At 43.4% G+C, this 13,629-nt stretch overlaps 1 protein-coding gene across 2 annotated transcripts in view; it reads right to left on the bottom strand.

Annotated features, from left to right (window-relative positions):
- VASP (vasodilator stimulated phosphoprotein) overlaps window positions 1-13,629 on the bottom strand; it is a 183,422-nt gene that overhangs the window by 51,609 nt on the left and 118,184 nt on the right. For both annotated transcript variants that reach the window (XM_030220022.1, XM_030220023.1), the window contains exons 4-6: window positions 13,269-13,332; window positions 12,451-12,533; window positions 225-430 (exon numbers count right to left, since the gene is read on the bottom strand). In XM_030220022.1, coding sequence (XP_030075882.1) covers window positions 225-430; window positions 12,451-12,533; window positions 13,269-13,332 — 353 coding nt within the window. The remainder of the gene's footprint in view (window positions 1-224; window positions 431-12,450; window positions 12,534-13,268; window positions 13,333-13,629) is intronic.

Here is a 13,629-nt window from a genome sequence, read left to right as displayed (position 1 = left end):
TAAACAGTGTATTAATAAGCTGAACATGGGGAAATCCATTTGTTATCTATCTCAAATCAGGCAGTATAGAATTTTGCTATTTGTTAGGATCCTGCCTGATCCACCACTGTTGGAAACAGGATGCTGGGCTAGATGGACCTTTGGCCAGACCAGTATAGCAGTTCTTTTGTTCCTACATGACTATTTAGGAGGGATACTAAAAGAATAGGTGCAACATGACTCACCTTGGCAACCTTCCTGAGTTTTGCTCCTGCAAGAGCAGCAGCTAGACCTGTGGGGGCCCCTCCCCCTCCAGTGCTCTGTGGTGCGGGAAGAGGTGGAGCAGGTGGTGGGCCCCCAGCAAGGGGTGGAGGCCCAGGTGGCGGGGGTGGACCTGGAGGAGGCGGAGGCCCTGGAGGTGCTGGAGGAGCACCAGGAGCAGTTGATACACCTGAAATGGATGAGACAGGGAGAGGTTACAAACAGACAACTAGACCACAAATTCTAGAATGCTTTGTAATGACAGATACAATTGAAAAAAAAAACTGAGCTGGAATAATTGCTATCTGGCTCTCAAGAGAAGGGTCAAAAGTTCAAAGGCAGAACTGTTAAGGAAAAAGCAGTATCTGCAGTTGACAGCTCCATTTGTGGGCTAAAACTGCAGCTCTGCACTATTCAGTGCAGCTGGCCCTGCTCTAGAAAGACTATTTCTGCCAACCAGGAAGCAGCAGCTAGACTGTCTTCATTCAGTGACTGAGGTTGAGGGTAGTAAAGGGTTGACCTGTGCAATTTTCAAAAACCCTTTTTTTTTTTTCTGGTCTTTTCACTGTAGTCAGTTTTGGGGCCAATGTTCTGCTCCTACCCAGTTATCTCCTGCTGACCAGGTGATCTTCAGACTTTCAGCAACGGGACAATTCTGCTGAAAATTCAGGTAGACCATAGAAGCCAATTTTTAAAAAATTATTGGGAGTGCTAAACCTAATGGAAATTACCTCTCCCTGGCACAGACAAGAGGTTTGTTCAATATTGGGGGGTACATTGATGTCTATGCAACTCTTTATGCACAGCTTTTTTTTGTATCAATAAATGTTTATTAAAGTATATAGAATAAAAGTGAACAACAACATACAACACCGCAAAGCCTAAGTATTACAATAACAGCACCCCCAAAAACACCACTACAAAGGATAAAATCTCCACAGCAGCACTACCCCCAGCCCATCCCCCCCCCCCCCCGTAGCATCTCGACAACAGACTCTTAAGGGTGCCCAGTGGTTCCTTCAGAACACCCGACTAACTACCCCCTAAATAACACCCCCCCCAGCCCATAACCCTCAAGCCTCCAGCCAGTCCCAAATGTAAGCCCAGTCCATCCGACATAGCACATAAATGCTTTTCCTCCTCTCTGTAAGAATCTCGAGTGTGTTCAGAGTCTGTATGCAATTTGTCCACTCATCAACTGTAGGTACAGCGGAACTCTTCCAATGGAGTGCAATAAGGCATCCCATCCACAATAATTTACATTTACAGCAGATAGTGCAAACATTACGCAAATCCAATAAGCATCCCTGAGGAGGATCTTCTCCCAAAGCCCCAGATAACAGTTGCACCACCTCCCTCCAGAACCAATGGATGGGTTCGCAGTCCTATCAAATATGTAAAAAAAAGTCCCAACCCTCTCCCAACAGCACCAACACCGATCAGACACATGAGGAAACATACACTTTAGGCGCTAAGGGATATAGTACCAGCTGGTCAAAACTTCATATGCATTTTCTTGTACCAACACATATACGAAGCATGCTTAACCTCAACACATATAGTAGCCCATTCCCCATCTGAGAACCCCTGCCCAAATCCATCTCCCAATGTAGCATATACTTATATTTAACTATGTTCGACCCATGTAGAAATCTACAGATCACTCTAACAAGAGCCATAAGTTCTCAAAAAATTCAACTTCCACCGGGTCCTTCCGAAACCACCCCTGTGATGCCATAAAATGTTGTTTTTGCATATGGGGCAGAAAATCTCCCAAGGGAAATCCATAGTGTTCCTATAACTAACAGAAAGGAGTACCTCTCCCCTTAGTTAATAGGTCTCTGAAAGTAACCGCCCCTGCCCGTTCCCACTTCAGGAACGCTTCTCTGGACTGCCCTGCTGCAAACTGCCCCCCTCAAAGAAGCCAATGTAGATACTCTCCTTCCCCTCCCACATCTCCTCTGAACTTCCCTCCACAACTCTAAAAAATGTCCAAATATGGGTCCCCCCCCCCCATGGGAAATCACCTCAAAGGCCCACAAAACACATTGGAGAGGCACTGTGCCCATGAAAAATTGCTCTAGCTGTTACCACTGGCTTTGAGGCACCTATTGACCAATCTAATATCAATCGAAGTTGCGCTGCAATATAGTACCAGTAAAGGTTAGGCACTGCAAAACTCCCCAGCTCCCACGCCCCCCCCCCCCCCCCCCCCCCACACACACACACACAGAGCCTGTTTAGCTAGTCTCAGGGACTTCCCACCCCAAATAAAATGGAAAAACACAAAAGTGCAATTTTTCAAGGACTCCTCTAGGGTCAGGAACTGGGAGAGTCTGGAATAAAAATAACAATCTAGGTAAGACATTCATCTTTTTTTTTTTTTTTTTAATACATTTTTAACCCTAGAACGCATATTGGGGGCCTTTTAGGCCCCCATGCTTACATTTTTGCTATTATCTGCAAAATTACTTTAGTTAGAATTTTGAAACTCAAGGTATTACTCAAATATGTCATTGTTGATAATATCCAGTTGTTCATATAATTTTTTTTCATAGGCATTATGGTGTAACAATGCTTGTTTGGTGAAAACTACATCTGTACGAATTGGGGGCCTTTTAGGCCCCCGCTGTTTTTATCATGTTCTCAGAAGTGTTTGTGTCTCAAGTTACTTTATTTGTACTCAGTAATGCTGGTGGAGGGGCCAGGGTGTGGATAATAACATGTGAGGATGTCATGTGATTTTTGGAGGGAGTGATAAGGCCATGACATCACCTCAGGTCCTCTGAACACTGAGGACAGTATACACTGTGAGCTAATTGCTGAAGGACCTGTGATAAGATAAGCTGTTGAGAGGAAATCTGTTTCATTTTCTAACATCTAGTCAGCAATGGCACAGTCTTCCTCCAAGTGTCTGACTGACCAAGAGATTGAAGCGATTATGTTTCAAAGCGATGATGAAAGTGAACTATCTTTGTCTGATGAAGAATATCTGCCACCAGCTAATCAAACATCCTCATCCAGTGATTCTTCTGATGATGAAGAAGTGAATCTAGTGGATCCTCAAGAAGTGATAAGTAGAACATCCAAAACAAATGTTTTTTGGGACAGTAATCCTACATTAGTCGGACATACTCCAATACACAATATTGTGAGACAGGCTCAAGGAGCTGTGGGAAGTCCCAGTTACTTTACCCCTAAAGATGTATTCTGTACTTATTTTTCTGACAATATTGCAGAAGAGGTCCTATTATGTTCAAACCTAGAAGGAAGACGTATCGCTTCAGCAAAAAATAAGTCCTGGAAAAATATCTCAAAAGAGGAACTTTATGCATATATTGGACTTTTCCTGCTGGCAGGGAGTCAAAAATTGTATGATGTCCCAATACGAGAATTATTTCTGGACCCACTTTCTGATCCACACTATAAGGCGACAATGTCAGTGGGCAGATATGAGGAAATTAGAAGGATCATTCGCTTTGATGATAAGTAAACTCGTGCAGCGAGGTTTGAAACAGACAAATTAGCCCCTATCAGTTATATCTGGAACATATTTATCAAAAATTGCACAAAACTTTACAATCCTAGTACTAATGTTACTGTAGATGAGCAACTTGTACCGTTCAGAGGACGCTGCAAATTCATACAATACATGCCCAGCAAGCCAGCCAAGTATGGTATAAAAATCTTCTGGATGTGTGATTCTGCAAATTATTATGGCATAAATGGCGTAATCTACTGTGGCAAAGAGGTTGGTGCACCAGTACAGAAGGATCTGGGGTCTGAAATAGTCAAAACTCTTGCTGTTCCAATATTCAATTCAGGTAGAAACATCACCATGGACAATTATTTCACCAATGTTGAACTAGGCAATTTTCTGCTTGCAAAAGCTATTACACTTGTTGGTACTATAAAGCAAAACAGACGAGAAATTCCAGCAGCACTCAAACACAATCGTCAGCGAGCACTTTATGAGAGTGTCTTTGGATTCAATAACAAAGCGACTTTGGTATCTTACAAGGCAAAGAAGGAGAAATCTGTAATTTTACTCAATACCATGCATCACGATTGCAGTGTTGACAGCAATAACCAAAAATTGAAACCAGAAATCATCCTGCATTACAATGCAACAAAAGGAGGTGTAGATAAAATGGATGAGATGGTGGGAGAATTTTCGTGTAAGAGGCAAACAAAACGATGGCCTGTAGTACTATTTTCAAATATGCTTGATGTAGCAGCCCTAAATTCATTCATTATTTATACAGAAACTCATCCTGAATTTCATGCACAGAGGAAGGACAGGAGACACTTATTCTTGAAGGACCTTTGTCATGAACTTGTAATACCTCACATGATAGAGCGAAGCGACTTGAAATGCTTGCCAAAGAAAACTAAAGAAGCAATGAAACGGTGTGGCGTACAGTTTCAGATTACTCCAGAGCCAGGAGAAAGAAAACGAAAGCGTTGTTTCATGTGTCCAAGAAACATAGAGAGGAAAACTGAGCGATATTGTTCCACTTGTAAGGAAACTGTTTGCAAAGAACACTCTTCTGAAAAAATAACATGTCAGAATTGTTTGGAAGACTAATATAATAGAAAAGAAAGTTAGAATAAAAATGTAGCTGCAGCTAGTTTGCTATAGATTTCTATGCATTTTTGTGTGTTTTCATGTCTTTGCGTGAAATTTGGGAAAAAAAAAGATTTTTTGGTGTTTTCTGTGAAAAATTATAATTAAAATGTTGTCCACTTTTCATATTTTATTGAGCAATTTTGAAATAAACTTGTGAAAGTTATTTAAGTGTGTTTTTCTACATTATGTGCATGGGGGCCTAAAAGGCCCCCATGACGTTAATATGTATATTTTTAACGTCATGCGTTCTAGGGTTAAACATAACAAAAACATTACATCTTGTTTAGGAAAAACAGAAAAAGAAAAATTCTACTTCAATATATAGTCCCCCATTTCATAGTAAATGAAATGACGGCAGAAAAAGACCTGCATGGTCCATCCAGTCTGCCCTACAAGATAAACTCATATGTGCTACTTTTTGTGTATACCTTACCTTGATTTGTACCTGTCCTTTTCAGGGCACAGACCGTGTAAGTCTGCCCAGCACTATCCCCGCCTCCCAACCACCAGCCCCGCCTCCCACCACCGGCTCTGGCACAGACCATATAAGTCTGCCCAGCACTATCCCCGCCTCCCGCCACCAGCTCTCCCACCCAATCTCGGCTAAGCTCCTGAGGATCCATTCCTTCTGAACAGGATTTCTTTATTTTTATCCCACGAGTGTTTGAATTCTGTTACCGTTTTCATTTCCACCACCTCCTGCGGGAGGGCATGCCAAGCATCCACTACTCTCTCCGTGAAAAAATACTTCCTGACATTTTTCTTGAGTCTGCCCCCCTTCAATCTCATTTCATGTCCTCTCGTTCTACCGCCTTCGCACCTCCGGAAAAGGTTCATTTGCGGATTAATACTTTTCAAATATTTGAACGTCTGTATCATATCACCCCTGTTTCTCCTTTCTTCCAGAGTATACATGTTCAGGTCATCAAGTCTCTGCTCATACGTCTTGTAACGCAAATCCCTTACCATTTTCGTAGCTTTTTTTTTGCACCGCTTCAATTCTTTTTACATCCTTCGCAAGGTACGGCCTCCAAAACTGAACACAATACTCTAGGTGGGGCCTCACCAACGACTTATACAGGGGCATCAACACCTCCTTTCTTCTGCTGGTCACACCTCTCTCTATACAGCCTAACAACCTTCTAGCTACAGCCACTGCCTTGTCACACTGTTTTGTCGCCTTCAGATCCTCAGATACTATCACCCCAAGATCTCTCTCCCCGTCCGTACCTATCAGATTCTCCCCGCCTAACACATACGTCTCCCTAGGATTTCTATTCCCTAAGTGCATCACTTTGCATTTCTTCGCATTGAATTTTAATTGCCAAACCTTAAGACCATTCTTCTAGCTTCCTCAGATCCTTTTTCATGTTTTCCACTCCCTCCCGGGTGTCCACTCTGTTACAGATCTTTGTATCATCCGCAAATAGGCAAACTTTACCTTCTAACCCTTCGGCAATGTCACTCACAAATATATTGAACAGAATCGGTCCCAGCACCGATCCTTGAGGCACACCACTACTCACCTTTCCCTCCTCCGAGCGAATTCCATTCACCACCACCCTCTGGCTTCTGTCCGTCAACCAGTTCCTAATCCAGTTCACCATTTCAATTAAGTTTCTTTCTTAGACCACAAAATTAAGACAAGGGGGCTGGAAATTTAAAAGGAGTTAAGTCAAAAGAAATTTTTAACAAGAATATGGCCTGGATCACCCCATCAAACACACACATTGTGAATTACCAGGTCTTAAATTAGCACCAGATCTATCTGTTTACTTTATTCATATCTATAAAACTCCTCAAGTGTCCAGGATCAAAAAAAGTTATATTTGTTATCCAAGTATTTTAACTGACATTTACAAGGATAGGACAGTATAAAACTGGCCCCTAAAGCCTTAACTTCATCTCTCATTGCCAGGAAAGACCGACGTCTTTCCTGGGTGATCTTTGCGACGTCGGGAAAAATCCAAAGTTTTTCCACCATAAAATGGTTTTGCAAGATTACGAAAGTAAAGTTTTTTAATCATGTTCACATCTTGTTCGAAAACCATTGAGACAAGAAGAGTTCGCCTCTCAAATATCCCATCATTGGAGTTTTCCAAAAAATCAGTCAAATCCTGAAATTCTTGATTCCCATCTGTTCTCTTTTTAGGAATAGGTATATAGAATATTTTATTAATAGGAGGTATTAAGTTTGGAGAGACAGATAGGTTTTCAATTAGGTACTTTTTGAACATCTCAGTTGCATTTATTTCTGAAGAATGGGGAAAATTAAGAATCCGTAGGTTCAAGCGTCTATTATAATTTTCAAAATTCTCCAATTTTTGATGGATTATTATTTTATCTTTAATCAATGAGTCTGTTTTTTTAGTCAAAGAAGAAATGTCCTGTTGAACCCGTGTTTTATTTAATACAGATTCCTGTTTCAATGTCTCGAACGCATTTGTTAGCAAATCCAATTTACTCACTATTGACGTCGTCTCCTGGGCAGTTTGCGAGACTATAGATGTTAAGGACTGAATCGCGGACCAAATAGATTCTAGTGTTGGCGCCGGTGGAGTTACAACTTCTCCCTTGCTGTTACCTCCCGCTTCCCTGGGGGTGTCACCGCTGACAGGAGAACCTGGAGTAACGACTTCAGAGTGCTCCTGGGTCTCCAAACACGCCCAGGCTACAGCGGGGCACGGCGGTGGATTCACTTCCGGCAAGGACAACGATGTTTCCAAACCCTGTGGGCTAAATGCTCCTTCACCTGCCCACACTGCGGGTACGCTCTCGCCGGTCAAACGTGGGGTGCTTGTGGCGTATCGGTCCAGGGTTGTTTGAATCTACGTTGTACCTAGAGCTGCCGGCGGTATGCTTTTCACAACGCCCTTTCTTTTAGTGTGTGGCATTTTTTCAGAAGCAATCACCGTTCTGGGATTCAGGTAAGACGAAAGGATTTCAAACACGCTCTGACCACCATCAAGTCTAATCCGCCATCTTGGAAACGCCCCCCAGTCTGTTTCAGAAATTCATCTTTATAACAGAAATTTTACCCCACCAAGAGAGCCAAAAAACCCCTCACCCCCATGCTCTATATCAACCCTAATCCGGTGCACCATCTTGGAATAATTGATATCATATAACCGCAAGAGATCCCTAGGTATACGAATACCCAAATATCCCCCTTGATCATTTGAAATGGGAATACCTGAACCAACCCTTCTTCCTCACTGCAAGATAACGTGACTCCTAGAAGTTCGGATTTATCTATATTGACCTTAAAATCTGCTAACTTCCTAAAGACCAGAAAAAACCTGAAGAACAATCGGCAAGAAGAGTCTAGGTTCCCATAGGTAGCGCAGGACATTATCAGCAAAAAGTGCAATGCGGTGCTCCGCCAACTCCACATGAATGCCAAGAAAATCGGGATGAGCACAAACACAGGCTGAAAAGGGTTTGATCAAAAAAAGTGAAAAGGAGACATAGGGCAACCTTGCCATGTCCTCTGTTCCATGAGAAAAAAACCCGTATAGGCATGATTAACCCAAATACAAGCCACCGGGTTCGTATAAAAAGACAAGTTCCCATGCACAAAAATTACAGCCAACATCAAACTGCTGTAAAACCACCCAGAGAAAAGCCCGGGTTACCCGATAAAAAGCTTTCTCCACATCTATGGCCAATAGCGCCGTCTTTTCCCGGTTCGCTGGGAAAAGCACATGCAATGTACGCCTGACATTATCCCCCATCTGCCGACTGATCAACATGTACCAGACCCAGCATAACCCACGCCAGCTGGAGAGCTAGAGTTTTTGCTAAGATCCACATTTAACAACGAGATGGGTCTATAGGATCCACAAGACGTTGGATCCTTCCCTAGCTTCAACAGCAGTAGGTAAAGCCCCGCCCATCAAGACCCAGTTTCCCAACCTCTCTAATATCTCACTCAGTTCATCCACAAAGGTCTTATAGAATAATCCAGAATACCTGTCCAAACTGGGAGCCTTCCCCTGCTTAAGCTGTCAAATAACCACCTGAATCTCCCCCGCTCTGATGGGTTCATCTAGTCTCCACCGATCCTCACCTGACAACCGTGGAAGCTGCAGCCGTTCCAAATAATCCCAAATTTCATTATGCCCAGCAGAATTGTCCCTTTGATACAATTTCTGATAACAGTTTAAAAATGCCTCTTGAATATCTCGATCTGTATAACACTAATTGCCTGCCTTTCCCCTAATTTTTTATATATTCGAATCCACCCGCTTAGCCCTTAGATACCTAGCTAATCTGGTCCCCAAACTCAAAAAATTGACCGCCTGAACCTGCAAAGCGTGCAACCGAGCCCTCACCTGTTGTAACTCCACCAACAGATGAGCCCTTAAATCAGACTTATGCCTCCATTCCAGCTCTAATAGCCTTTGTCTCAAATAATGCATTTCCGCCTCCCTAGCCCTCTGATTCCACGTACCCCACTTAATCAGAACTTTATAATTGCTTTCAAAGAATCCCATAATACTCTGCCCCTCACTTCTGTATCATTTTCCTGCATAAAATTCTGGATATTGTCCTGAACGTCAGAACAAACCTGAGCATCCCCTAACAAAGATTTGTTCAATCTCCAAAAGCCCCCCCCCCCCAACCCACAGAACGTCAACCACACCGTGGCACTGTCAGAAATCTGGATGGGCCTCAGTACTCGAGTCCCTAAGCCTACTCCACATGTTCCTATGTATCCACAAACCATCAATCATAGTATATATTTGCTGTGCATGAGAAAAAAAAGGTATAGTCCCTCTAGTCCTGTGCATCAGCCGCCACCCATCTAACAACTCCAACCTCCATCCCTCAAGGCTTTTCTTGCCACCTACTATACTCCCCCCCCCCCCCCCCCCCTCCACACACACTGAGTGATCCAATCGGGCGTCTGGGGCTATATTAAAATCAGCCCCCAAAATCACATTGCCCCTCATGAAAGCCTGTAGGTCAGCCTTAATAGAACAAAAAGGTCAGACTACCCTGAATTGAGTGCATAGATATTAACAAGAGTCAGTTTTCTCCCCTCAAACAGCTAAACACTGCCCTCCTGGGTGTTTAAAGACCACTTGAAGAACAAATCCAAACCCTCTCTTAAAAGAATAGCAATCCCTCCCTGGCAGCACCCCATGGCACTCAATTGGGCATATTTTCAAAGCACTTTGGGAGGCTAAGTTCCATAGGTTTCTATGGAACTTTGGGAGGCTAAGTGCTTTGAAAATGAGCTTGAATGCGTCACAATCTCCCCAAATTGGGGACGCTTAAGAACATGGATATCCTGTGTTTTTAAATGTGTCTCTAGCAAAAAGCTAACATCCCACCTCATCCTATTCAGCTCTCTAAAAATAATGCTCAGTTTACCTGGATTATTGATGCCATTCACATTCCAGGCCATATAACATGTCAAAAGATGTCAAAAGCCCAGACCTGTCCAACACAGGGGCTGGAGGTCCATGGGACCACCAGACACCAAGTACCCCACCCCGAGCCAAGCAATACGGGGGCTGTAGGTCCGGCGGACCTCTGGACCCCCCAAACCCCCCCCCCCCCGACACAAGTTCAGGGGGGCTGGAAATCCAGTAGGTTTCCAGCCCCCCTAACATCCCCTCAGATATGATAAAATACCATGCTGCAGTATTGTCTAGAGTCTGGGGTTCGTAATGTAATACAAAATATAGTATGACCCTAGAACACAAATTTTCAAAAAAATGTGCTTAAATGTGGAGAAAACCCTCAGAAACCTGGGACCAACTGTCGCAGGTTTAGAGCGGGGTTACTGATGTCATAAGTAACACACGCCCAGATTCTATCATAGGGTAAAAAAACTCCACTTATGTGTTTGTTTATAAACTTATATCAAACATATATGCCTGTTTTTTTATATTATATCGTATTTTATCAAGCATATAGGATACAGTCCTGAATAATTGCACTGTTAAGCTTCCAGCATTGCTTTACTTGAAAACAAATTTACTTTAAATACGATATAATATGAAAAACAGGCATATATGTTTGATATAAGTTTATAAACAAACACATAAGTGGAGTTTTTTTACCCTATGATAGAATCTGGGCTTGTGTTACTTATGACATCAGTAACCCCGCTCTAAACCTGCGACAGTTGGTCCCAGGTTTCTGAGGGTTTTCTCCACATTTAAGCACATTTTTTTGAAAATTTGTGTTCTAGGATCCCCTCAGATATCCCTGGTGGTCCAGTGTGCTGCGGATCAATCCCCCCCCCCCCCAACCTGGTGGTCTAGCGGCCCTTCCCCACCCCCCTACCTTTGTTGGAGAGAGGTGACCTCCCTCCTCTTCCATTGGTGCCGTCTCAAAAATGGTGGTGCCCAGCCCTACCTAGTGCATCCTGGGATGCGCTGGGCGGGGCTTCACACCATATAAGGGAGAAACTGCCAATGTTTGGCGCACTGCAAGCTAATCATTGGGGAGGAATACAGTGAAACCTCGGTTTTCGTCGATAATTAGTCCAAAAAATATTGACAAAAACCGAAACCGACGAAAACCAAGACAACAAGCAATTTTTCTTCTAAATTCTTTTAAATGAATAAAAAAGACTAATGTATAGAATAAATGAACATTTAACATGGCATTTACCTTTCTGAAGACTCCTCTTGGTGTATGGAAGACACAAAATTAGCAGTGTGGGCACGCCAACGAAATCCGAGGCAACCGACGAAAACCGAGACAAAAATTTCGTAAAACAAATCAACAATAACCGAAAACGACAAGACCAGAAGTCAACGAGAACCGATGTTTCACTGTACATTTAGCACGCATTTGCATGTTACTTGCGCTAAGAGCCCTGTTTTGCACGCTAGTTGCGTTCAGAGCCCGCGAGCGCATTGTTTCACACGCTCGGGGGCTCTGATCATGGGGCAGTAGCAAATGCAGGCACTAGTAAGGCGTTAACAGCCTCTAGCGCCTCCATTTGCTTCTGATCATCAGCCCATCAGCTCCTGTATAGCTGCAGAGTCCTGTGAATTGTTTGAACTTCTGTCTGTAAAATTACATCATTGCCTCCCCTTTATGCAAAGTTTTCTTGCATACTAGACTCATTTCTGTATTGTATAGCCATAGTAACAAAAAAACCTGTATGCAGAACCCTGCACTAAACTCTGTGGTAAGTTTCCTGTACTTTATTACATCGGCCCTTGGGTCTCTTCCCCACCTCCTTACTCCTTCCCTTTTAAAAATCCCGTCAACTGACTGGATGCCAAAAATGCTTTTAGCCTAGAGGTGGCTCTATACACAGGCTCCCAAAACACTCAGTGTGGAGGGTACTTTATTGACTGGCACTGTATAACTCAGATTCTTGTTATGAGTTCCGAGGCCTGAAACCACCACGTGTTAACCTGGTAAAGGATCAAGGTTCATTCCTATCACGGAATGCATGTAACTAACCCATTTGGAGACCCCAGGATTTGAATTTTACTGCCAAGTGTGAGGAGTTTGGTTCTCAGGCAGGTCTCTGCATGACTCCAATTTAGGGTTCAATTCTCCTAGCACAACCCTTTCTTCCAACTTGCTTCCAGTCTCCACCGTACCTGCATTTGACACCCTACGCTCTCGTTCCTGCTGCTCCCGTTCCTGCTGCTCCCGCTCCTGTTGCTCCCGCTCCTGTTGCTGCCTGAGGGACATGGGTAACAAAGGTAAAATGTGCATCACTAGATAAGACAGTGAGACTGAAAACATTCATAGGAACAAACTCCAAAATAATCAGGCTGGCTGGCCGCAAAATGTGAGGGAGAGGAGAAAGGGGGGAGGGTTAAAGAGAGAATCTGACATATAAAATTTCTCTAGCCGTAGCCATGGTAATTCATCCCCTATGCCTTCACTGACATACAAAGACCTGCCAGCCCAACAGTTACACCAGAAGCAACTTCAGGCTCCCTGCAGTGACAAGATCCATAAAGGCAGAAACAAAGTCACACATTCTACCTGGGTGTGTTTGCCCATCCAGTGGCTAATGGGCGGGTGTTTGATCAGTTCAAACATCAGTTGGCATTCTTAATATCTCAGACCCTGTCTTTTGCTGGGGGAATGGGGGGAGATTTCCTTCTCACCTTCTCCAAAAAGAAAAGGAGATTAGAATTAATAAATTGAAGAGAATCCCTTATCAGGATTTCTTTCTTAGAAGTCTGGCAAGCCCAGGAATGGTCTTGTTTACCCCCTCGCCTGTCAGTGTGCAAAAGTGGGAAGAGTCAGAAGGATAAAAATGATAGAGAATGAGACAGAAAGAATTAGAGAACAGGGCTGGCACAGCACATTCTGATTCAATTTAAACTAATTCCCATTCTCCCCAACTCCAAAATCACGAAACACACCAACCTAGCCCCTGACCCTTCAACTCCAAATCCTGTACCTTTTCTGCTGCTCCAGCTCCTCCGGCAATGGTCCATTCTGGACTGGCCAGGGTGCTACAGGACCTGAGGCGGAGGAGAGAAACCAAAAGCTCATGTTACTGAGATCCGGGCATAGCCAATATCAGTGGCATCAGGATATGCATGAGAATATAGTGCATCTAAAACAGATTGTTTTATTTATGGTGATTTTCCCCTACCTTGGATAGTGTTTGGTGGTCTGTGATATTAGAGTTTGCTGTGGGATGCTAATGGCTGCATGCAAGAAGCTGGATAAATTTAAATACACTCCATTGGAAGATCAGCATTGGAGGCTCCAATATGGCAGCAAAGCACACTGAATCAGAGGAGGATGACCTCGTG

This window comes from Microcaecilia unicolor, chromosome 11, assembly GCF_901765095.1.
Source record: "Microcaecilia unicolor chromosome 11, aMicUni1.1, whole genome shotgun sequence".
Taxonomy (NCBI): Eukaryota; Metazoa; Chordata; class Amphibia; order Gymnophiona; family Siphonopidae; genus Microcaecilia; species Microcaecilia unicolor.
This window is presented reverse-complemented; position numbering and strand designations above follow the sequence as displayed.